Here is a 25419-nt window from a genome sequence, read left to right as displayed (position 1 = left end):
TGCTTTCACGATTTCCCATAAAACTTTCAATTGGTGAATTTTTTATGTCAATGGACGTTCATATGTTAACCTTTTGGATCATACAGGGGGGGGGGGGGGGTTATAGTTTTCAGAAAATCAATCACATGATGTTATTTAAATATATATTCAATAGATTACAGAAACTGTCCTTTTGTTTTTTAAAGTAAAATTGAAACAGACTGAGTACTTCTCTAAAATCCCAGAAACCACTTTTGCATGAAGCCGTACATGTACCTTCCGTAACCCTAACACTGATACATTATCAACATATATGGTCATCACTGCAATTTATTAAGGCAAAAGAATAATTTACTTTGTAAACAATTAATTCAACTGGATAAAATTAACTATTTATATCTTTATATTTGCTCTAAATATGCATGAAATATTTGCGACTGCACATCAATCAATCAACCAACACGAGTTCATTTATGTGTAGCTAATTATTATGCATAATACGAACAACTGACTTTGAACAAACCAATGCTAATAAAGGACCACTTAATCAACAGTTAGAACTCTGAGAAAAATTGAACTAGTTTAGTAAAATATGACAAGATAAAACTAAATGTATAATTAATGATTCAAGATTTCAGCTTTATCTTTTATTATACGACTGTGTTTTAGACGTAACGAATTATAGTATACCGTTGTCTAACCATCTGTCGGTCGTCAAACTCAAGTAAGAAATGAACACCTCAAAGAAACATTAATAATACAATACAAATAGTACATGCTTGCAGTTTCTCGGAAACCATGTCGCATATTAAAATCACAACATGCAGAAATGCACCTTCTGTGATCCTCTTCTTATTAGGGTTTTTGCTGTTATCCAAAATCAAAATAGTGGAACATATTTTATAGGAATCATTTGACAATAATTGCAATCTTCTGCTCCTTTAAGATATGTATACATCTCTCCAGGGTAGTTGTGTTCCATTAACGGATCAGTTTTAAGAATGATAAATGTACTCAAAAAGAAGTTATTCCAAAGTTAAAATGTTGAAAGGAACCCCCATCCCCCCAATGGAACGTTGCACATGCAAAAAAATATAAATACAGGAACGTGCATACGTATATACACGTAGCACTCAAGTATGTTGGCCAATATGTGAATTAGATATTAAACAATGTCTTGCTAAATAAAATCTATGAACGGTTTGAAGTGACTTAAATTAGTGTCTCCTCCGTGACAGTCTTGAACATTAAACTTAATATTAGATAAAAGACACTGCTATTTTAGTGTTTGGTACAGGTTTGCTGTCACTATGCACCACAGTTCAACATAGAACTCTATGGGGTGAAACAAGAGACATATGTCAGAACACACTATTAAACATCCAAACATACTACCCACACTGATCTGTGTCCACACTTGTATAGATATAATAGTTGTTGTTATATTCAGATAAGTTGTGGTTAGGATATGTAGCATCATGTTATAAGAAATTTGATCAAAAGTTGAACTGGCGTCATCTTATAAAAAATAGTTTCAAGCAGGAAAAATTGTTAAAACAATCTATTGACAATATCTAAACGGAATCCATATATTCCGGCATTATGTCAAGTGCAAGGAAATAAGTCATCTGGAAAAAGCTTGAATTGTTGTAAACACTTAAAATCTTATCCCTTTCTTCCACTTCAAGAGTTTGCATGAAGAATAATTTTACTGTCCTTGAATGGTGGATTTTTTTACTAAACTATGTATGGTGTAATAATTAATGTATTTGGTTGATTGTGTATGATGTAGAGTGAATGGGAAAAATGAATGGTGTAAGGAAAATAATATGGTGCATGAGCTATGTTGAATAGTGTTTGAATTTAATTTTGTTTCATTAAAGTTTTTTAACATGTATGTTGTCCCATAGGAAATCATACCACATCTTCTTTCTTATATAGACATTTGACATATTAAAATTTTGGATAATTTTGAATTGTGTTAACTTAATCCTGAATGATTAAGGATAATTGCACTTCAACTTTGTCAATCGTATTGATATCGGCTCCCATGGTGAGTTTGTTTAACGCTCAACTGGCGCACTGAATTATGGGTATCGTATAATTGAGGTTTTTTATTTGTTATTTTACGGCAATTAAACGGAAAGGTATTTATCTAGACTAAGTACAACATACGCCTTGTCATGATGGCGAGACATAATACTACACTGATATAACAATTTACCCTGTTTACAACTATATGTAGAATAGATGTGCAAAATTTAGTGGCTAAAAAAAAGGCAAATTATTAAAGTTATAAGAGGTTATTTTGTTACTGTCAGCTAATGTTTTGGCTATAGTGCAGTGAAGTAGACCTATACACATATTGTATTTTATTATTTTGTCAATTTCACTTTTAATATATGTTTATGTTTGTAATTTTACTTGCTATATCCCTTTTCTTGTTTTCAACTTCTTTATTTGTGGTTACAGCTGCTCAATCCTGTTAAATGACTGTACAAATTCCTATTTGGATGGGGACAACGTTCATATTTACACCCCGAACAGTTCTAGTTTTGCAAACTAAAAATTGAATATCTACTTTTAAGATCGGTAATTTTGCAGAATACCAAAAAATAAAACGTTTTTAGTCTTAGACAGAAAACCCAAGTTATTTAAGCCTTATATAGAAATTTAAAATTCTTAGGCAACAATTAATGTTCATAAATATGGCATCATGTTAACTTACCTTTAATGCTCAGAATTTACTCGATGATAGATGCATGTTTCTTTGTATAGATCTATGGAAATACTTTGAATTTAAAATACAGTTTTCTTTGAAAGAGTCATGATACATAAGTCTAATAATTTAACTACGCGAAACATATTCAATGTTCCTACCTGGCTGACCCTTGCGATAAAACACGTAATTTTGAGAACTCCGTAGAAGTCAATTTTACTATTAATGAAATGATTGTGTAGCTATTAAACTTCAGTGACTTTTTTTATTAAGAATTTAAGACTGTTGGTGTCCAAGAGCTTTCAGCTGTGTATATTCATGCTTATTGTTTGTTCGGGTTTTAAGGTTGCTTCGATACATGCATTATATTGTCTGTTTGGCTGTGTGGAATGTATAAATACGCATTCACGTCAATAAAGGTACTTTTCTCAGAGAGCTCACAGTTTTTTTTGAAGTTGAATGACTGAAGATGAGATACATGTTAAAATGTTACAGTATATGTTTGATGTTGTTATACATCTAACTCTTACCACCGCTTTTAGAAGAAAATATTTGCAGCAAGTCTGCATTAAAAGATGTTCGGACACAAAATAGTTTCCATGAGGACCGCCTGTAGTGATCATTTCTCAAAATAAAACATTTTTATATGAGCATACTGTTCATATTGTTAGAAGATATTCCATGGAATTAAGAAAACAAACAAAATCAAATATTTTTTTGTGAAATGAATGCAAAAATTAAAAAAATCTCAAGTTAAGAAAAATCTCATCATACCTGATGCAGTGGTACAATAAAAAAAAAAACATTTTCAAATTTATTATTAAACCATCTAGTCACCTGTTCACATTTTATGATTTTTAACTTTAGATTCATTTCCGATTTTATGCTATAGTTAATGTGTGTATGATAACTGTGATTGCGAAAACTGTAAATTAAAGAAACAGTTTACATATTCACCGATTGTTTTATGCAATAACACTTGAAAAGTTGTAAGTTAGAATGTAGAAACCTCCCAACAGCAAAAGTCAACCATAGAACACATCAAGTAACAAGTTAGCATACTTTCCTTCTAAGTCATAAGAAGAATTTATAATCAAGTATTTTTTTCGCCTTTGCTCATGACCAATAAATGAATATATAACAACGTACCCGAACAGCAATATACATGGTTAGTTGTTGTGTAGTCGTTATCAGTATATTAAAGTCACCAGATGAAAGAACACCGGCTATAAACAATCCTAAATCAGAATACCAAATCAATTTTACAAATACAAAAAATCCGAATTATCTTTCTTGAATAGAAAAATATTTCTTTTTTTATTTTTCATTTAGCGTTACAATCTGTAACATTATCACCATTAACTACAGAACTCAATGTAACACAAGGAAAGACACCAAGAAGTATCACATGTTCTGCTGTTTGTTGGCCAATTTGCACATTCAGATGGATTGGACCCAATCATTTCAATAGAAACGGCCCTGAGTTGACACTAAAGGTCATACCGAAATCAGGATCTGGAACATATTGGTGTCAAGCTAAAAATGTAATAGGAACAAAAAACAGTACAAACATCACTTTAACAGTGCAATGTAAGTTTTAATCTAAAAATCTAAAAATCTAAGAAAATATAACTTCTCAATCAGAAAAAAAATCATGTTACCGAGTCAATATATTCACACACAAAAACAAAGACATTTATATTTTGGTTGACGTATAAGTGATTCATGTTTGATTGATTGCTGTTTGCTCTGCGTCCTTCAAGTGTCCAGTACAGAATGTATTTCATGCATGTTCAGGACGAGACAAAGTTGTCTAACAGAAGGGCCTACTTCGATTCGTCCAACTCGGGTTAACTCTAGTTGAAAGGTCAGTGCTAATGCGCATGTGCGCAACCGTTCTGAATCGAAGTAAAAACTCTTCCATCGAGTTAACTATTATACTGGAGGTGAAAAAATTGTTTTTTGCTGATCATTTAAATAAAAAAATATTACATAGTGTTTCACAAAGAAAAGTTCTGATCCTGTTTGCTTTTGAAAAATAGTTTGTTAGTGAGTTAAAAAAAAATGAACAAAAAATCGTTCAAAGAAAAACAATTAATTTCTATTTTATTTCTAACCACCACCGACAGCTGATAACAATCTCATCATAGATACCAGGAATAAAATTTAATATGTACGCTAGACGCCCGTTTCATCTACAAAAGACTCATCAGTGACGCTCGAATCAAAAATGTTATAAAAGGTCAAATAAAGTACGAAGTTGAAGAGATTTGAGGACCAAATAAACACATAAACAACATTGGCTGATACCGAAATACATGCAATAATAAATTCCCCCTGTCAGCTTTATTCTTCGGCTGTGTTTTGTCAAATACCAGTTTATATGTATCAATTTTATTTGTTGCAACTATTTGACGCCATCTTGAAACTCGACTAAACCTGCCCCGACCCAGGGTTGATATCGAGTTACCTCGGGTAGGTTCAAAAGGTCAAACTCGGGAGGTTCGGTTGTCAGTCGAGTAAACTCGATAGACTCTACTAACCCGAGTTGGACGAATCGAAGTAGGCAAAGGAAAGTTCTGAATTAGAGGATGACCAGGATGTTCCTTCAAAATGAGGATTAATTTGATAGGGACATCTAGACTTGCAACATGACACCTGGTGTTGTGAACTATATTGAATTTTTTTTAATTGCAAAAAGTTAGTTATTGTGCGATGAATGTCATACACATCACTACGTAAAGCTCGCAACTGCTTATCCGACTTGGTCAATTGTCATCGGTGTCAGAGCATAATAGTAATATACAAGGATTTTGATAAAATGACGAGGCGTCCTTTTTTCTTAAAAACTTTTTCAGAAAATACTAAATAGAACTAACACATAATATTTAGTATCTGCTTCGTATAGAATACAGGATAATTGTCATTGCAAATTGTAAGTGTTGACAGTGCGTAGCCTTTTATTTACGTTATGATCAGTGTTCCTGATAAAGTTTGTTCTGTCAGACCGTACGATTAGGCGTTCTTGATACGGATTGACGATTCGAAAACTGTTGATCTATGTTTGACCTTACCCTTTATCGTAATATATGTGTCATTAAGGTGTTCATCCATTGGTGTGTTTGAACTTTTCATTTCAGTTGTGTTGTATATCTGTTATGTAAGATACCCAATATTGGCTTTTGGATCCGAATTATTGTCAAGTTAACCAAATTGAATTATGTCTGTTTCAGTTGCTCAACAGATTTAGTCAGTATAACGATTCATATACAATATATGTACATTGTCGGAAAATATAAAATTTCTTGGTATGAGCTTACGAAACAGGACGAAAAGCGAGTCTCTGCCGAGCTTTTCACCTGTTTCGTAGCGGTTACGAATACATTTTATATTTTCTGACAATGTACATATATTGTTTTTATCCTGAAATTTATCCCAGCACTTGAAACTTTTGTTATTAAATCAAAATCATTGTCTCTAAATTCTCAAAGAAATCGACATAGTTGAAACACGGACGGCGAAGAAGACCCCAAAATAAACTGGTTAGGAAACAGAAATATTCATATCAGCGGTTGCTTAACGTGGAAGTAGGGTAACAGGAGACTTTATTTGTACAAGACGTACAAATAAAACAAACAATCATTTGTACCCTGTTATTTGTACAATATTTGGTTAATTGTAGAATAAAATAAAAATAAGTTGGAGGCAACGCTAACTTTAAAACTATGTGTACACCACCTTTCAAAAATCCTCCTTCCTAGAATTAAGGAAATGTTGTACTATTACCAATAAGACAACTATCCACCAATAAGAACATATTTATTGTATGGCGTGCTATAAACATGATAAAAGGTCCAGACATTAAACATGTGAAAACATTCAATTGATGAAGTTTACGGCTTAATTTCAAAACAAAACAACTTACGAAATACAAATATGACAGACATGAACCAATGCCAATAACTAAACTTCAGACTCTTGAATTAAGACAGGCACATGCAAAATATGGCGGGGTTCAACCTGTTTGTTAGCGCAAAACCATCTCCTAACCTGGGACAGTGGTGTAACATCACAGCATATGAAAAAAAACCACAGACAATTCTTGGCAGGGTATAAAACTCTCCCTCGCCCCTAACATAAAAAAGGACCCTAAATATATAGTTATTAGAGTACTTGCAGTTACTGACAGTTAGTTCAGACCTAATGACATCTAATAAAAAATCATGTATATAAGACCAATTCAGGATTATGACAAGTTTTCCATTCGTGCCGTTGGTTAATATGGTCGAGCGTTCGATTCTGAACGGAATTCCCCTTTTTTGGTTTTACTTAACAGTTTGCGATTTTGATGACAAAGAAGATACTGAATTGATAATGTACGTCATTTCAAATATTAGAAACCAGACAATTTTATGCACAAGGTTTTGATTTTTGTCATTATATTGAACACGAAAACAAGTGATGCTGATGACTATCATTGAGGTGTAAAATATATTATGTAATGTCACTTTGCAACATACTGACACATTTCATCAAAGAGTGTAGGCAAAAAATATTACACAGGCTCTAAACATCATTAATCAAAGAATAGACAGAAGACAAAAATTAACCGGCAGAAATAAAAACACAAAAAAAAAACGAGAAATAGTCTAGCGTCATGGACCCATAAAAGGGAGACGTAAATGAAGTGTTTATATTTAAAATAATTAACGTGTAATAGTTTTCTTTTATAGCAAAAAAGCAAAAGCAGGACGAAAAATACAAGATGGACATTCAAAATCATAAATCGAAAACAGGCTGACAAATCAATGGCTAAAAAAAAAACGACAAAAGCAAACAAACAATAGTACACAAAATACAACATAGAAAAATCCTGTTGCTCATGTTAATACAAACCCGGTAGTAAGTCTGATTCGGTAGGTCACATTCGTTAAAAGGGAAACGGAATTAAACTTTTTCAATGTGTCTTTTATTTTGAAATAGGGAATAAATGCCAATACTTGTGTACAGTTGAGAAAAGACAAATGTCTTTATTTATTTGTAATAACCATTGTTCTCATTTTTTTGGGTCGCTAAAGTTGTTATTAGAAGATAGGCGGTTCTGTGAGCTATAGACCATTTCTTTTTAAAATATTGTCACAAATTATTATTCATTTATTAGTGTACAATCACTATTTTAAAAACATATTACAGATGGCCCAGATACCATTGTAGTATTTCCTTCAGAATTGAACGGTAGATATATAAGAACTGAAGGTGATTCGATCAGAAATATAACATGTTGGGCTGATTGTCATCCTGTATGTAACTATACGTGGACATATCCAGACAAAACAACAAACGTGACGTCATATTTCTATAAATACGCACTGGAGAAGATACATGATGGGGAGTACACATGTAGAGCATTCAATGAGATTGGCTCCAAAGAGAAAACAATTAGAGTTGTTGTAAACAGCAAGTATAATGTACAGTAAAAATCTGACTCATCTGTGTTATCACGACTATACAAACTTGAAAAAATCAAACACAATGTGTGTGTATATATATATTCTTTGTGCATTGGTCATGCATATATCTTTAAGTATATTTTGAACATATTATATAGACATCTTCTTTTTAGAAAAATAATAACAAATATGCCCAATTTGCAGTCTAGCACAGACTCAGGTAAATCAGCGTTTTCTGATTTGTTTATAGAAACTATGTTTTTAAAAGACATAATGAGTTATCGGTAGCCATATCATCTTTAGAATGCAATCCCAAATTCCTTGTATACTCGATACAATTTGATTTACCGCCTTACATACATTTTTCGAGACATGTGGAAATACCTTCAGTTTTAATCAATGCACAGGATGCAGAATTGCCTTTTTCAGCAACTTCTATCAATCTGTTCGTATGGACCATTTAAACATTTGCTGCACGGAATCATTTCATATTTTGACAGACAATTTTGTCACCTGTTCACATTTTATGATTTTTAACTTTAGATTCATTTCCGATTTTATGCTATAGTTAATGTGTGTATGATAACTGTGATTGCGAAAACTGTAAATTAAAGAAACAGTTTACATATTCACCAATTGTTTTATGCAATAACACTTGAAAAGTTGTAAGTTAGAATGTAGAAACCTCCCAACAGCAAAAGTCAACCATAGAACACATCAAGTAACAAGTTAGCATACTTTCTTTCTAAGTCATAAGAAGAATTTATAATCAAGAATTTTTTTCGCCTTTGCTCATGACCAATAAATGAATATATAACAACGTACCCGAACAGCAATATACATGGTTAGTTGTTGTGTAGTCGTTATCAGTATATTAAAGTCACCAGATGAAAGAACACCGGCTATAAACAATCCTAAATCAGAATACCAAATCAATTTTACAAATACAAAAAATCCGAATTATCTTTCTTGAATAGAAAAATATTTCTTTTTTTATTTTTCATTTAGCGTTACAATCTGTAACATTATCACCATTAACTACAGAACTCAATGTAACACAAGGAAAGACATCAAGAAGTATCACATGTTCTGCTGTTTGTTGGCCAATTTGCACATTCAGATGGATTGGACCCAATCATTTCAATAGAAACGGCCCTGAGTTGACACTAAAGGTCATACCGAAATCAGGATCTGGAACATATTGGTGTCAAGCTAAAAATGTAATAGGAACAAAAAACAGTACAAACATCACTATAACAGTGCAATGTAAGTTTTAATCTAAAAATCTAAGAAAATATAACTTCTCAATCAGAAAAAAAATCATGTTACCGAGTCAATATATTCACACACAAAAACAAAGACATTTATATTTTGGTTGACGTATAAGTGATTCATGTTTGATTGATTGCTGTTTGCTCTGCGTCCTTCAAGTGTCCAGTACAGAATGTATTTCATGCATGTTCAGGACGAGACAAAGTTGTCTAACAGAAGGGCCTACTGCGATTCGTCCAACTCGGGTTAACTCTAGTTGAAAGGTCAGTGCTAATGCGCATGTGCGCAACCGTTCTGAATCGAAGTAAAAACTCTTCCATCGAGTTAACTATTATAATGGAGGTGAACAAATTGTTTTTTGCTGAGCATTTAAATAAAAAAATATTACATAGTGTTTCACAAAGAAAAGTTCTGATCCTGTTTGCTTTTGAAAAATAGTTTGTTAGTGAGTTAAAAAAAAAATGAACAAAAAATCGTTCAAAGAAAAACAATTAATTTCTATTTTATTTCTAACCACCACCGACAGCTGATAACAATCTCATCATAGATACCAGGAATAAAATTTGATATTTACGCTAGACGCCCGTTTCATCTACAAAAGACTCATCAGTGACGCTCGAATCAAAAATGTTATAAAAGGTCAAATAAAGTACGAAGTTGAAGAGATTTGAGGACCAAATATACACATAAACAACATTGGCTGATTCCGAAATACATGCAATGATAAATTCCCCCTGTCAGCTTTATTCTTCGGCTGTGTTTTGTCAAATACCAGTTTATTTGTATCAATTTTATTTATTGCAACTACTTGGCGCCATCTTGAAACTCGACTAAACCTGCCCCGACCCAGGGTTGATATCGAGTTAACTCGGGTAGGTTCAAAAGGTCAAACTCGGGAGGTTCGGTTGTCAGTCGAGTAAACTCGATAGACTCTACTAACCCGAGTTGGACGAATCGAGGTAGGCCAAGGAAAATCCTGAATTAGAGGATGACCAGGATGTTCCTTCAAAATGAGGATTAATTTGATAGGGACATCTAGACTTGCAACATGACACCTGGTGTTGTGAACTATATTGATTTTTTTTTAATTTGCCAAAAGTTAGTTATTGTGCGATGAATGTCATACACATCACTACGTATAGCTCGCAACTGCTAATCCGACTTGGTCAATTGTCATCGGTGTCAGAGCATAATAGTGATATACAAGGGTTTTGATAAAATGACGAGGCGTCCTTTTTCTTAAAAACTTTTTCAGAAAATACTAAGTAGAACTAACACATAATATTAAGTATCTGCTTCGTATAGAATACAGGATAGTTGTCATTGCGAATTGTAAGTGTTGACGGTGCGTAGCCTTTTATTTACGTTATGATCAGTGTTCCTGATAAAGTTTGTTCTGTCAGACCGTTCGATTAGGCGTTCTTGATACGGATTGATGATTCGAAAACTGTTGATCTATAATGTTTGACCTTACCCTTTATCGTAATATATGTGTCATTAAGGTGTTCATCCGTTGGTGTGTTTGCACTTCTCTGCTGTTGTATATCTGTTATGTAAGATACCCAATATTGGCTTTTGGATCCGAATTATTGTCAAGTTAACCAAATTGAATTATGTCTGTTTCAGTTGCTCAACAGATTTAGTCAGTATAACGATTCATATACAATATATGTACATTGTCGGAAAATATAAAATTTCTTTGTATGAGCTTCAGAAACAGGACGAAAAGCCTTCTCTGCAGAGCTTTTCTCCTGTTTCGTAGTGGGTACGAATACATTTTATATTTTCTGACAATGTACATATATTGTTTTTATTCTGAAATTTATCCCAACACTTGAAACTATTGTTATTAAATTAAAATCATTGTCTCTAAATTCTCAAAGAAATCGACGTAGTTGAAACACGGACGGCGAAGAGGGTCCCAAAAAAAAACTGGTTAGGAAACAGAAATATTCATATCAGCGGTTGCTTAACGTGGAAGTGGGGTAACAGGAGACTTTATTTGTACAAGACGTACAAATAAAACAATCATTTGTACTGTTATTTGTACAATATTTGGTTAATTGTAGAATAAAATTAAAATAAGTGGGAGGCAACGCTAGCTTTAAAACTATGTGTACACCACCTTTCAAAAATCTGCCTTCCTAGAATTAAGGAAATCTTGTATTATTGCCAATAAGACAACTATCCACCAAATTTTTTTAGTAGTTGCTAGCAATTACAGGCAACCGTTTCGCCTTCAATAATAAGAACATATTTATTGTATTGTGTGCTATAAACATGATAAAAGGTCCAGACATTAAACATGTGAAAACATTCAATTGAAGAAGTTTACGGCTTAATTTCAAAACAAAACAACTTACGAAATACAAATATGACAGACATGAACAAATGCCAATAACTAAACTTCAGACTCTTGAATTAAGACAGGCACATGCAAAATATGGCGGGGTTCAACCTGTTTGTTAGCGCAAAACTATCTCCTAACCTGGGACAGTGGTGTAACATCACAGCATATGAAAAAAAACCACAGACAATTCTTGGCAGGGTATAAAACTCTCCCTCGCCCCTAACATAAAAAAAGGACCCTAAATATATAGTTATTAGAGTACTCGCAGTTACTGACAGTTAGTGCAGACCTAATAACATCTAATAAAAAATCATGTATATAAGACCAATTCAGGATTATGACAAGTTTTCCATTCGTGCCGTTGGTTAATATGGTCGAGCGTTCGATTCTGACCGGAATTCCCCTTTTTTGGTTTCACTTAACAGTTCGCGATTTTGATGACAAAGAAGATACTGATTTGATACTGTACGTCATTCCAAATATTAGAAACCAGACAATTTTATGCACAAGGTTTTGATTTTTGTCATAATATTGAACACGAAAACAAGTGATGCAGATGATTATCATTGAGGTGTAAAATATATTATGTAATGTCACTTTGCAACATACTGACACATTTCATCAAAGAGTGCAGGCAAAAAATATTACAAAGGCTCTAAACATCATTAATCAAAGAAAAGACAGAAGACAAAAATTAACCGGCAGAAATAAAAACACAAAAAAAAACGAGAAATAGTCTAGCGTCATGGACCCATAAAAGGGAGACGTAAATGAAGTGTTTATGTTTAAAATAATTAACGTGTAATAGTTTTCTTTTATAGCAAAAAAGCAAAAGCAGGACGAAAAATACAAGATGGACATTCAAAATCATAAATCGAAAACAGGCTGACAAATCAATGGCTAAAAAAAAAACCAACAAAAGCAAACAAACAAAAGTACACAAAATACAACATAGAAAAATCCTGCTGCTCATGTTAGTACAAACCCGGTAATAAGTCTGATTCGGTAGGTCACATTCGTTAAAAGGGAAACGGAATTAAACTTTTTCAATGTGTCTTTTATTTTGAAATAGGGAATAAATGCCAATACTTGTGTACAGTTGAGAAAAGACAAATGTCTTTATTTATTTGTAATAACCATTGTTCTCATTTTTTTGGGTCGCTAAAGTTGTTATTAGAAGATAGGCGGTTCTGTGAGCCATAGACCATTTCTTGTTAAAATATAATCACAAATTATTATTCATTTATTAGTGTTACAATCACTATTTTAAAAACATATTACAGATGGCCCAGATACCATTGTTGTATCTCCTTTAGAATGGTACGGTAGATATATAAGAACTGAAGGTGATTCGATCAAAAATATAACATGTTGGGCTGATTGTCATCCTGTATGTAACTATACGTGGACATATCCAGACAAAACAACAAACGTGACGTCATATTTCTATAAATACGCACTGGAGAAGATACATGATGGGGAATACACGTGTAGAGCATTCAATGAGATTGGCTCCAAAGAGAAAACAATTAGAGTTGTTGTAAACTGCAAGTATAATGTACAGTAAAAATCTGAATCATCTGTGTTATCACGACTATACTAACTTGAAAAAATCAAACACAATGTGTGTGTATATATATATACTTTGTGCATTGGTCATGCATATATCTTAAAGTATATTTTGAACATATTATATAGACATCAATCTTTTTAGGAGAATAATAACAAATATGTCCAATTTGCAGTCTAGCAGAGACTCAGGTAAATCAGCGTTTTCTGATTTGTTTATAGAAACTATGTTTTTAAAGACATAATGAATTATCGGTAGCCATATCATCTTTAGAATGCAATCCCAAATTCCTTGTATACTCGATACAATTTGATTTACCGCCTTACATACATTTTTCGAGACATGTGTCAATACATTCAGTTTTAATCAATGCACAGGATGCAGAATTGTCTTTTTCAGCAACTTCTATAAATATGTAAAGACCATTTAAACATTTGCTACACGGAATAATTTCATATTTTGATTGAAAACTGACAGACAATTTTGTATATGACTCAACGTTGTTTGTAACATGCGACTTCCAAATTTAATACCATAGTTAAATGTAGTAGAACTTTGCGTTAAAATATATTTACAGTCAAACCTGTTTTAAGAGACCACTTAAGGGAGAGCGAAAAAGTGGTCTCTTAAGACAGATGGTATTTTAATACAGTTTCAATTTATATGAAATGTACTATAAAGGGATCTACATTTGGTGCTGTTTAATAGCAGTTTTTTGCTTAGTACAGGCAGTATCTTAAGCAGGTTTGATACATCATAATTCTTGCGTGTATCATGTCGTGTTGATACTACATTTCAATCAAACGGGGTTGTAAAGGGTTTGTGCGATCGTTTGTTTATTCGCTTCAACTCCGTATCCACAACTCATCTTATTTAGTTGCATAAATACTTGACATGTTTTAATTCAATTACACTTTGCATTTCTGTTATTATTCGTCTACAATGTAGCATGAAGTATGAAAAAGAATCCGGTACAGATTTCCTTTCGAAATCAAAGATTGAAATATAATGAAAAACTTTTGTAAGTTAATGATCTTCAGGAAATAATTTTTTGAAAAAAAATGCAAGTCACTTTAGAGCTTAAAAATATGAAAATTAATAAATATAAAATTTCCTTGTATTGTATTAAATGTGTGATTTTTTATTCGGGTGGTTAATTTGGTGGGGGGTACATTTAATGTGATTTTTGATATGTGACTAATCACCAAGCATTGTTTATGCATTTCCTGTAGATGCAAGTTGCGTTCAGGTGAAATGTACTTTCATATTACGAAAATTCCTTGTTATCGACAAAACGTTGAAACTCCAAAAAGATGATTCGATTGATCAGTAGGGTAGCAATGGCTTTCATTCGGTTCAATAAATGAATGTATTTCAACGTTTAAGCTACAAATTCCTTTTAATATACGTGTATATTTGAAGTTCTATAAACATTTTAGATGCACCAGAAAACATACAATTGTCACCAAACATCACACCAATTATAGTTCAAGAGAACATTTTTGATTCAATAACTTGTTCTGCCAACTGTAGACCACAATGCGAATATAAGTGGACAGGACAAACTCGATGGTCAGCATGGAATAATCTGTTATTTAGAAGAAATGTAAAAAGATCAGACAGTGGTTATTACAGATGTGAAGTAAGAAATGGTGTTGGACGAAAATATTCTTCGTATGTACGTTTAACTGTCCACAGTAAGTGAATATATTGAAACACATATACATTTTGTACACGTCATTACAATAATCTCCTTCGAAACTTATGATTAAAGTTTAATTATTTCATTACTTATATACCACTGGTGGTAAGCGGATGGTCGTAACTAAAAGTTACGACCATCCGGAGATGGGAGACAACTCTAGGGATAAGTTTTTTTCCCGATTTTCGTGCAGTAAAAGGTTCATTTGAGCCAAACCGCTTGTCTCATACATACTATTCGGCAGTTCGGTGATATTGAAACCAAATTTCATACATTAAAACATTCCAATGTTTGTAAAATAGTCATTTCAAAAATTATCATATATTATATTCTGTATTTCTGAAGATTTTTTAAAATTTTTACATACAACGTAAAATAAAGCAATTTTAATCCATGTAAAGTTTTCAAATATTTGTTTTTGGGGAATTTTGATTAAAGTTTGATTTAAAATTCCAATTTTTTAAAAATGTTTTGGACCATACAAGGCAAGTCAAGAGTTTTAAACGTGTCTTTTGTAATATGAATATATTATATTATATGTTTGTGACGTTGTTTTCACCAAATAATAAAAAAACTAAAAGGGGGTGAAGAGAGGGGTACCTATAAAGTGCGAAATGGAGGAAAATTGGAACGAATCGAACGAAACAATACAAAATGAAATGAACAGTCATATATACTGAAAATATAATGTATAAAATTAACAAATAGGTAAATAGTTGAATTAATGTAAGCGGTTAAATTCATTAACAATGTAAATTTCTCAAAAGTGGAGAATTCGTTTTAAAACAAGAAACACAGCTCTGGTTATAATTCTTAGTTAGAAATAAAAAGCACGAAATGTACCAAATCATTGTTTAATTACAAAATAAATGATTTTATGAAAAGGCATTTTTAATAAATGGGAAATCACATGAAATAACAGTATCCTGGGTTTTTTTTCGTTAGATTTTGCATCTATTGAAAAGATAAACCATTTGAGGATATTATAGGTAATACTAGGTTTAAAAAAAAAATCTACAATTTAAAATTGATACATTAAGTCGAAAGATCAAAACTGTGTATGTTTAATCATTCTCTAGCTTAATTTCTGCATACCATTATCAGAGTAACAAATAATATTGTTTGTAGCAAATCATATATGACATCTGAGTATATTAATTTTACTTTTAAAATACATTAAAACAAGTTTGTCTAAATACTCGAGTTACGGTCATCTTTCAAAGTTACGACCATCATCCAAAATACTATAGTTGAAGTTACGACCATCACACATTTAAAGTTACGACCATCATGCTCGAATTTTTGAATGACTATTTTACGAAAATTGGAATGATTTTATCTACCAAATTTGGTTTCAATATCAACGCACTCACGATAAGTGTATATGAGCTCAAATGAACCTTTTACTGCACGAAAATCGGAAAAGAAAAACTTATCCCTAGAGTTTTCTCCCATCTCCGGAAGGTCGTAACTGAAAGTTACGACCATCCGCTTACCCCCAGTGATATACGTAACATTAATCAACAAGTCTGAGATTTTCTGTTGATATTTATTGATACATTGTGATTTATTGGATGTTTAGATGTTGAAATGAAATTTTCGAACAAGGTAATAGTAATACATGATTTACGCTTAACATCAATACAGAGTGGAGGTAAAAGTATTTACAATAGATATAAAACGGAAGGCAAATAAAACTTAAAAGAAAATAGTTAGCGTGTCCCTGTATTTACAAGTGCTAATAATACCATTAAATTGTTCTTTAATTTTTTTTCTACCAACTTTTTTTTCTGCATGACATATGTAATAGATGTTTTACCTACTCAAAGCATTGAATACAACTTACAAGTATAACATGCATAACGTATATTTGTAGCGAGACCGACAAAAGTAAAAAATATTACTGTAAAAAGCACTGGATCTACCACTGCGTCGATTGCATGGATACCCGATATGACAGTGGTTCCTGCGCAACACTTTATTTTGCATTATAAAACAAGGACCGACATGGATTTCACTAGTGTGCTTTTTAAAGAACCAGAACATCAGCAAAATATCTTCTTGTTACATGTAAAGAGCCTGATCCCTTCTACAGAATACGTTTTTAAAATATCGTCAGAAAACTATTTAGGACAGACTGAATCGATTGAATTTCGATCTGTAACCAGTGGTATGTATTTACACAAAGTGAAACTATGATCATATAGAAACATTATTGCATTGTATAATTTTAAATAAAGTATACATTCAATAGGTTCAATTGGATAAAAAAAAGTGTGTTGTGCACTTGCAACTTCGGTATATATCTTTCTTAAAGAGGCTGTAAGCAAGTAATGTTTTTGAGATGAAAACTGAAAATCGGTGAAAATTTTGTGCCAAATTAGGAATATGGAAGTTAATTCAGAAGTATGTTCAGTTACTATGTGTTTTTTATAAGTACCAATAGAAACGTGTTACAATCTTATTTACATATAATAATTGTTCCTTTATCTATATTATGATTGGATATTTATTTCACAGCAGGTCAGATTTCTCCAATACGCCCTGATTTTATTGGCGGGATTGCATTGATATTGATAGCGTTACTTGTAATCATCATAACAATGGTGCTAGTCCATAGTAAGTCATTATATAAAACATCTCTCTTATCCGGTCATACATTTGATCTTCTGCTATTTATCTGCACTTTAATTTGTTTTTGTATCTAACTTTTACTGTGTATAAAACTTAATGATTTAAAAAGAGAAAAGATGAAAAGAAACTATACAGCATAATTATGAGCTCAATACCTGACTTATTCCAAATGAAAATCAAATTTATTGAAAAATATATGTACACTCACTATAGGGTAAACCGCATGGTAAAAAGAAGTTTTTATCGACTTGGAATGCATATGGTAATGAGTATGAGTGCATGCATACGGTTCTTTAAATATACAGACACCTGCTGTGAATCTGGAACGTGCGTGAATATAGTGTATTAACTGACATATAGAAACGCTATATCATGGCGCTTATGGTTTGTCACTGATGAGAAATGGCAAGTTAACAATTAGAAAGTTGAAATGTCCCTTTTGCCACATATGCTAGGTTGAATCAGTTCATCCACGTTATTATTGCGGACAGATCGATATGTGCAGCATACCTTCTGTTTTAGAAATATCCTAAACCCCAGGTTCACTTGGATATGCAAGCACTCATTAAAATATGTGTAATTGAGTGATGAGATGTAATCATCATATCTGAAACTAGAGTTTTAGAGAACTTTGAAAGACGTTGTTTTTTACTTATTGTCATTGAAAAGGTTATGTATGAACTATCATCATGATTTATATGAGTACCAACAAATAAGTAATGGTGCCAAATCAGTATCCGTTGACATACCTATTGTTTGTTTACCGAACTCAATAAAAAAATTGTCGATTACAATTCTGCATTTTAATTCATCTTCGATGTATATATTACTTTTTTAATCGTTTTGAACATTATATATTTGCCACCAGTTGTAAGGCTACCAACAATCAGTAAATCAATTCTTTTTCCAAAGGGCTGACATAAAATATATTTGAACACTTATTTGATGAAATGAAATATTGCAGAGTAAACCAATACACGACATCTGATGTTGTTTTAATAGAAATTATATCTCTTTTTTTTTAAAGCAATGTCATATTACAAAAATTAAACAAGCAAGCAAAAATAAAATAATACATAACGGTGTATTCATTAAATGAGCAATGTGTTTTATCAAGGGTTTCGATTACTAACACAACGTTTGGACACTACAATTGGATGTTCTTGCTGCATCAAGGACAGTACCTCAAAAACTACCAGGTAAGCAAGACCCAGCTGCTACATTTCGTTACAATTCAACGGTTATATTAAACTTAGTTGAGAGAAAACATAAGCATCTGTATTTACATCATATTCCAAAGGTTACACAGAATTGAGTTTTATTTCTTCGGGTCGTGAAGGGACATATCTTCATTTGTAGATACATTGTATGATATACTTTTTTCTAGTACGAGTGAGATGAATAATCAAGTAAAGCAGTAGGAGTTGTGCCGTATCAAAATTAAGCATAAATGAAACAGTATGTAAATGCTCTGATACTTTTAGTCAATTTAATTGATTAAAGGTCACACGGTATAGGTTTATATTGCATAATATTCACTTGATACATGTAAGCTTGGTGCAAATACCTTTCGCAGTCATTCTCAAGTCAGAATAATCTTATCTTGTTTCGCTTAAACATGTTAAATAAAGTAGTTGTTCTCAAGAAAAACGCCGAATATTATGTAGTTGATTTTGGAAACTACGTTCGGTCTTCGTATATTACTCTCAGCTTTTGTATAGAACAAGTTAAACATTGACTAATTGTCACATCATTTCTAATGTGTGTTTGTAGACCAACTGAGAAAAGATTATATGAAAATACCAGTCTCCAAATGCAAAACCTAGGAAGTTCCAGCGAAGGTAATGGTCAAATATCAGTGCTAAAAACTAGTGGAGAAAGATACCAGAGGGACAAGCAAACTCATATATCGAAAAACAACGCTCTGGCTAAAAAACAAAAGACATACAGACAAATAATAGTACACACGACACAACATAGAAAACTAAAGATTTGGCATCACGATCCCCATAAAATCTGGGGTTGATCTCAGTTGCTCCGAAAGTGCTAAGTGGTTTGTCTATGACGTACACCAAACAGTTTAAATAGTTAAATGATTACAATTACGTGAGTACAGATGATTCACTAACTATGGTGTGATCATATGCACTTGGTTCAGTGTTTTTTTGGCACATCTTTTCGTAATTTTGGGTCCTCAATGCTCTCCAACTTTGTATTTTATAACTATTTTGATCTGAGCGTCACTGATGGGTCTTATGTAGACAAAACGCGCGTCTGGCGTATTAAATTATAATTCTGGTACCTTTGATAACTATTTATAAAAGGGTCTACATTTTGGTATATTTATCCTTATATGTATGTTGTGACACTTAACATTTTTGTAAGATTCTGGTTTGAGTATAAAATATCGCCAATATAAATTGTCGCGAATATTATATCTGAATCACCCCTTATGTGAATACATAAACACAGATAGAAAATCTGTCATATTTCTTGCCGCAAAATCGATCATGGAAACCTACACGCATCTAAGAATCCACCAAGATAAGTTTGGTAACAGTATTTTGTTTTATCTTATAGCAAAAGATTGACTTCTTTTTTAGACTTTCTTTTAATAATGGGAATATAATTATTACTATGATTTATGCTAAAAAAAATGCATGTTTATTCGATTTTTTTTCAAATTTGAATGTGTACAGTTTGTTCAATAAAGGGACAGTTTTTGCAATACTTGTTAGGTATCCGTGAACACGAGTTAGCACATATCATACTTAAAATCCATAAGTCTGAATGTAAGATAATATTTCTTTTAAAACTGAACATACTTATTCATTTTCTATTGATTGATTTGTTACTTATAATTTGTTGAAATTTAGATTTTTTGATGGAGAAATTATTTGGTAAGATGAAAAAAAAATCAGTTACTTTGTTATGTTATTGCCATGGTATTTTAGCAATCATTATATTATGCAAATCCTTCCGATTTTTTTTATATTATTCATTAAACGATGAACCTTATATCATTTTACATTTTTTGTAGCATCAGGAGGGATTGAAGAAATAACACAGGAGCGTGGGTAAGCCACTTGTGTCATATTATTCTTAATTGCACGCAAACCTTTTACACATAAATGCGAATTATACCCTTACTTATTGACACGACACTATCAAAGCTCAATTAATGATGAAATTGCATTCCTATGAAAGATAATTTATTGAGTATTCTAGATTGATTAATTGTTTGTTACTTGACGTCCAGTGATAAATATCTCATGCATATTCAGGACGAGAACAAATTAACAAATAAAAACAATAGGCAGGTCTTGTAATATAGGCCAATTGGGATTATGATGATGGGAAAATTTGGACTACCACTGGAATTGCCTATTGGATAGAGGCAGACATTTTGCCTTGCAACAGACGATATACGGACCCCTCAAAGATTTGTCACAAGGGTTCTTAACGTACAAAGAGCACTCGGAGCGAACGTGGCTGGAAACTTATATATCCCTCACAGCCAAACATTTGACTTTTATTAGTTGCCTGACTTGCAGAAAAATCTTTACAAAAAACGAAACTTATTTGGGAAAAGTCATGTATAGAAATTCTGTTGCAATAATCGGGTAAATTTTTATACAAAATACAGTTTGACTTGTGGAAATGTAGATATAAGAAATTGTTTTGTTTGGCCTAAAAATGTTCTTAAACAGGACTTCCAACAATCGAGGTCAACACGTTTCCATGAGATCATCAATACAATTAGATTAAGAGATAATAGTATATTTCATATCAAAAAAAACTTTTACTGCTTTAACTAATGATATCAAATACGGATTATCAATATTTTTTAACAAGTCTGACTTCTTCTGCTGTTTTTGTTAACACAAAAGAAAGTGTTTAAACACACGATGTATTTTCAGTGGAGCGACTCGTGGCAATGTATTGAGCAGACCCGCAGACGAACCTCTTATTGAGGAACATTATGAAATCATACAAATACCTACCACAGGTAAATTACTCTTTTGGTACCACACACCTTGACTACAACCAATTTGCTTGTTTGATTACTGTAAATTCAGAAATTATTGCGTTCATTTATTATTGCGATTTTGTCATTTTAGACTTCAATGCGATTCTATTTTTTACGAATTTGAGAAAGGTCCTGTTTAAATCATATAAAATATTTCAAAATGCGAGTTAAACTATTGCATTTACAATTCTGTCGCATTATTCGCAATAATACAAACCTCGAAATAATTACTGAATTTACAGTATGATAAAATTTTGACAAAATATTTACTTTAACTCTTTGACAAAAATATAAATATACAAAAAAAAAAAATTAATCACAAACTTTTTCGGTTAACTTTCATTGGATATATAGCTTTTTGACGAGTTCTAATTTTCATCATTCAGAAGTTTAATAATCTCTCAACAAGGAAACTCTCGTAAAACGTTCAGCTGATTTATATGTTATACATCATTAAGTCATATACATATGATTAAATCGAAAGAAGACGGGGGAAATTAAGAAATTAATGTTTTCCTGTGAGTTGTGAACATTATATATGTATATATGTATTAAACTAACCCATCCTGCAAATAATTAAAAGGTTTCAAATTATAACAAAAGCTGGTTATGAATAAAGGGAACTTTATATACTACATTTTTACATTATAGATTTGATTTATTAAATATATTTGTGCTTCACTCTAAAATTCAATAGAGGTACAATTTGATTGTTAATTGTGAAATGGACGCTCATATCAAAATAATTATAAAACCAAAGAAAGTACAAAATTGATGAGCATTGAGGACCCAAAATTCCAAACATCCTCAGTTTTTCGAAAAATCGAAAGTTTTGCAAACAGGAAATTTATAAAAAATGACCATATAACTGATATCCATGTCAACCCTTAAGTATTGACTACTAGGCTGGTGATACCCTGGGAACGAAACGTCCAGCAGCAGTGGCATCGACCCAGTGGTGTATAAAGCTATCAAAGGTACCAGGATTATAATTTATTAGCCAGAAAAGAAAATCATCAAAGATACCAGGATTAAATTTTGTAGGCGCGCTTTTCGTTTACGAAAGACTCCTCAGTGACGCTCGAATAAAAAAAATAAACAGGCCAAAGAAAGTACGAAGTTGAAGAGCATTGGAGACCCATTGAGGGCCCAAATTTCTAAAAGTTTTGCCTAATACAGATAAGGTAATCTATTCCTGAGGTAGAAAAGCTGTACTATTTCAATAATTAAAAAGTTTTGTAAACAGTTAGTTTATAAATATGACCATATCAATGATAATTCATGTCAGCACAGAAGTGCTGACTACGGCTTTTAGAGTATTCAATCATACTGCATGATTTTGTGAAAGAGCATTTTTTTATGTATTTATAAATAATCCTTTTGTGAAAAAAGATTGGTGTTGAGTATTGGTTATATAGTAAACATTTGTTTTTCATTAGATTAAATAACTCCTATATATATATATGATCAGTCAGAGACAACAGAGAAGTAAATTGACTGGCAATCATGAGTACATTGACTATAACATTACATATGTATTTGGTTAATATTTAAAAGAGTTAAAATTATTTTATTTTCCTATCCAATCACATGTGTTTCTTTTCTAAAAGCTTTTTTATACTAATTACCTGTCATACAAGTTGGAGGTATAGTAAGCTTAATAACAGAGTATTAGTCAGCCCGACATTTCTGTTTTTGAATGTCTGAACCAATGCAGGAGAACGATAGTTATTTTTCAATTGTTCTGTTAGTTGATCACGTTTGAATGTGCCAGTTTGTATGTAATATCCCTTAATGTTGCATTAAAAACCTTGTGTCATTTGAATTTTTATTTTTAGCTTCACTAGGTGTTGATGAAATAACAAAGGAATCTAGGTAAACCATGTATTTAATATTTATATTTAACGAGCATGCTAAGTCTTAAATATTTGTTCTATGTACTAAAGGACAGACTGCAAAACAACCATTACCATGTGCACGTGCACTTATGTAACGAAATAAAAATGCTTTTCTCAAATTTTATTTTTAATGTTTATAACTAGAAATTTGTTCAGCCTAGTAAGTACTTGCATGTAAAACCCAGAAAATTTGTATTTACAAATAAGCTCTAAGTGTTCTAAGTAAGAACTTTATTACGGAACATCAATATTTAGCAAGACTGATTTCATCTGATGTATTCATTAACAGAAAATACTATTTAAACACGCAATGTACTTTCAGTGAGACCCTTCGTGATAATAAATTGAGCAGACCTTCTGGCAGGCCTCTTATTGGGAAACAATATGAAAATCTGAAATTGACACCAACAGGTAATAAAAATTAACTTTTATAAAACAAACGATAACACTGAATATGAAAATTAAGAAGTGATTTTTTACGTTTTCATGTCAGTTCACTTTTTGTATTTTTATTACCTCTTGCAATTGATTTAAAACTGAAATTACGCTTTGCAATACTCACCTCCATAAAGAAAGCTCAAAGCCAAATATTTAAAGCCATGAATTTATTATTAGAATGTTATTCTATTTGCTTCTGGTAATACATATAATTATATTTTTATGGTCGTGCGTTGAATTTCAAAGCGGAAAACAAAACAGAAGTAGACCGACAAGATATCATGAAATGCTGCAAAAGGATAAACATTGTTTAGTTAATATTCAGTATGAAAAGATGTGTTATTGTCTCACGCATCTAAATCTGTTTTACGCACGGAAATCGCCCTTGTTAACCCTTTATGTAAAATATCAACCACATATTACTTGGGTTAACATTAACGTCCATATTAGTTATCTTATGTTACTTTAAATTTTTCGGTCGTGACTTTAAATAGTAAATTTTATTTCAGATCGAAAGCAGAACAATGTGTCAGTTCATAACGTTAAATCAAATACTAAAATCAATCAGAGGAAAGATCACGTAGAGAAAAAGGCACTGAAGCCTCTCATCAAATCAAAACCACATATGAAGACATGACCAGCGTGTGGCCAATCGCTTACTTTTTTATGATAAACATATTAATTCTTATAGCTGTACATATACTTAAATGTAAATAAAAAAAATATCTAAGTATTCGGATATGGATTTGATAATCAATTTAAAGAGGAGAAACACATTCCAATTGAGGATTAAACAACCCTAAATTCATGGACATATCCCAATAATCCTATGTTGAAACCTAGATTGATATCTGGTTCTTTTTTGTTTAAACTGTTGACTTATATTATAGTTATCATGGCAAACAACATAGCAGCTTTTTTATGCCTTCTGTCGTTGTTAACACATTTGTTTTAAAACATAACTGTTGTATTTGGAATTTTTGAGAGAATGATCACGATTCGTTTTCCGATTGTACAAGGAAAACTATGCTGTATTTGGTAAACCTTTTAGGAATTTTTGTTCTCAATGCTTTTCAACTTTGTACTTTATTTGGATTTATTTACTTTTTTGGATTCGAGCGTTCCTGACGAGTCTTTTGTTGACGAAACGTGCATCTGGCGTAAATACAAAATGTAATCCTGGCATCTATGATGAATTTATCTATTTAGAATACACAATTATCACGAGGCATGATATTGTAGTGATATGTTAAGGATGAAATAATAGCAAATTATTTTAACTCAAACTTGAAAAAAAATGAGAAGTCAACTGGCAACGGACTCGGATTTAAATAAATTGCAAATGAATCTAACTTTTAAATGTCATTTACTAAGTCA

At 31.9% G+C, this 25419-nt stretch overlaps 1 protein-coding gene across 4 annotated transcripts in view; it reads left to right on the top strand.

The window, feature by feature from the left end:
* Positions 1-24781, top strand: part of LOC139523686 (cell adhesion molecule CEACAM20-like) — a 29073-nt gene extending 4292 nt beyond the window's left edge. For 2 of the 4 annotated variants that reach the window (XM_071317897.1, XM_071317898.1), the window contains exons 4-17: positions 4031-4288; positions 7892-8155; positions 9157-9414; positions 13054-13317; positions 14780-15037; positions 16919-17212; positions 17563-17661; positions 18794-18875; positions 19450-19517; positions 20717-20753; positions 21597-21685; positions 23545-23581; positions 23927-24015; positions 24552-24781. In XM_071317897.1, coding sequence (XP_071173998.1) covers positions 4031-4288; positions 7892-8155; positions 9157-9414; positions 13054-13317; positions 14780-15037; positions 16919-17212; positions 17563-17661; positions 18794-18875; positions 19450-19517; positions 20717-20753; positions 21597-21685; positions 23545-23581; positions 23927-24015; positions 24552-24679 — 2225 coding nt within the window. In that variant the 3' untranslated portion in view covers positions 24680-24781. The remainder of the gene's footprint in view (positions 1-4030; positions 4289-7891; positions 8156-9156; positions 9415-13053; positions 13318-14779; positions 15038-16918; positions 17213-17562; positions 17662-18793; positions 18876-19449; positions 19518-20716; positions 20754-21596; positions 21686-23544; positions 23582-23926; positions 24016-24551) is intronic. The other 2 variants (XM_071317899.1, XM_071317900.1) reach the window with 2 other exon arrangements.
* The last annotated feature ends 638 nt before the right edge of the window (positions 24782-25419 follow it).

The sequence above is a fragment of the Mytilus edulis genome, chromosome 5, assembly GCF_963676685.1.
Source record: "Mytilus edulis chromosome 5, xbMytEdul2.2, whole genome shotgun sequence".
Classification (NCBI taxonomy): domain Eukaryota; kingdom Metazoa; phylum Mollusca; class Bivalvia; order Mytilida; family Mytilidae; genus Mytilus; species Mytilus edulis.
Note: the sequence above shows the minus strand (reverse complement) of the source record. Positions and strands in the feature narration are given on the sequence as shown.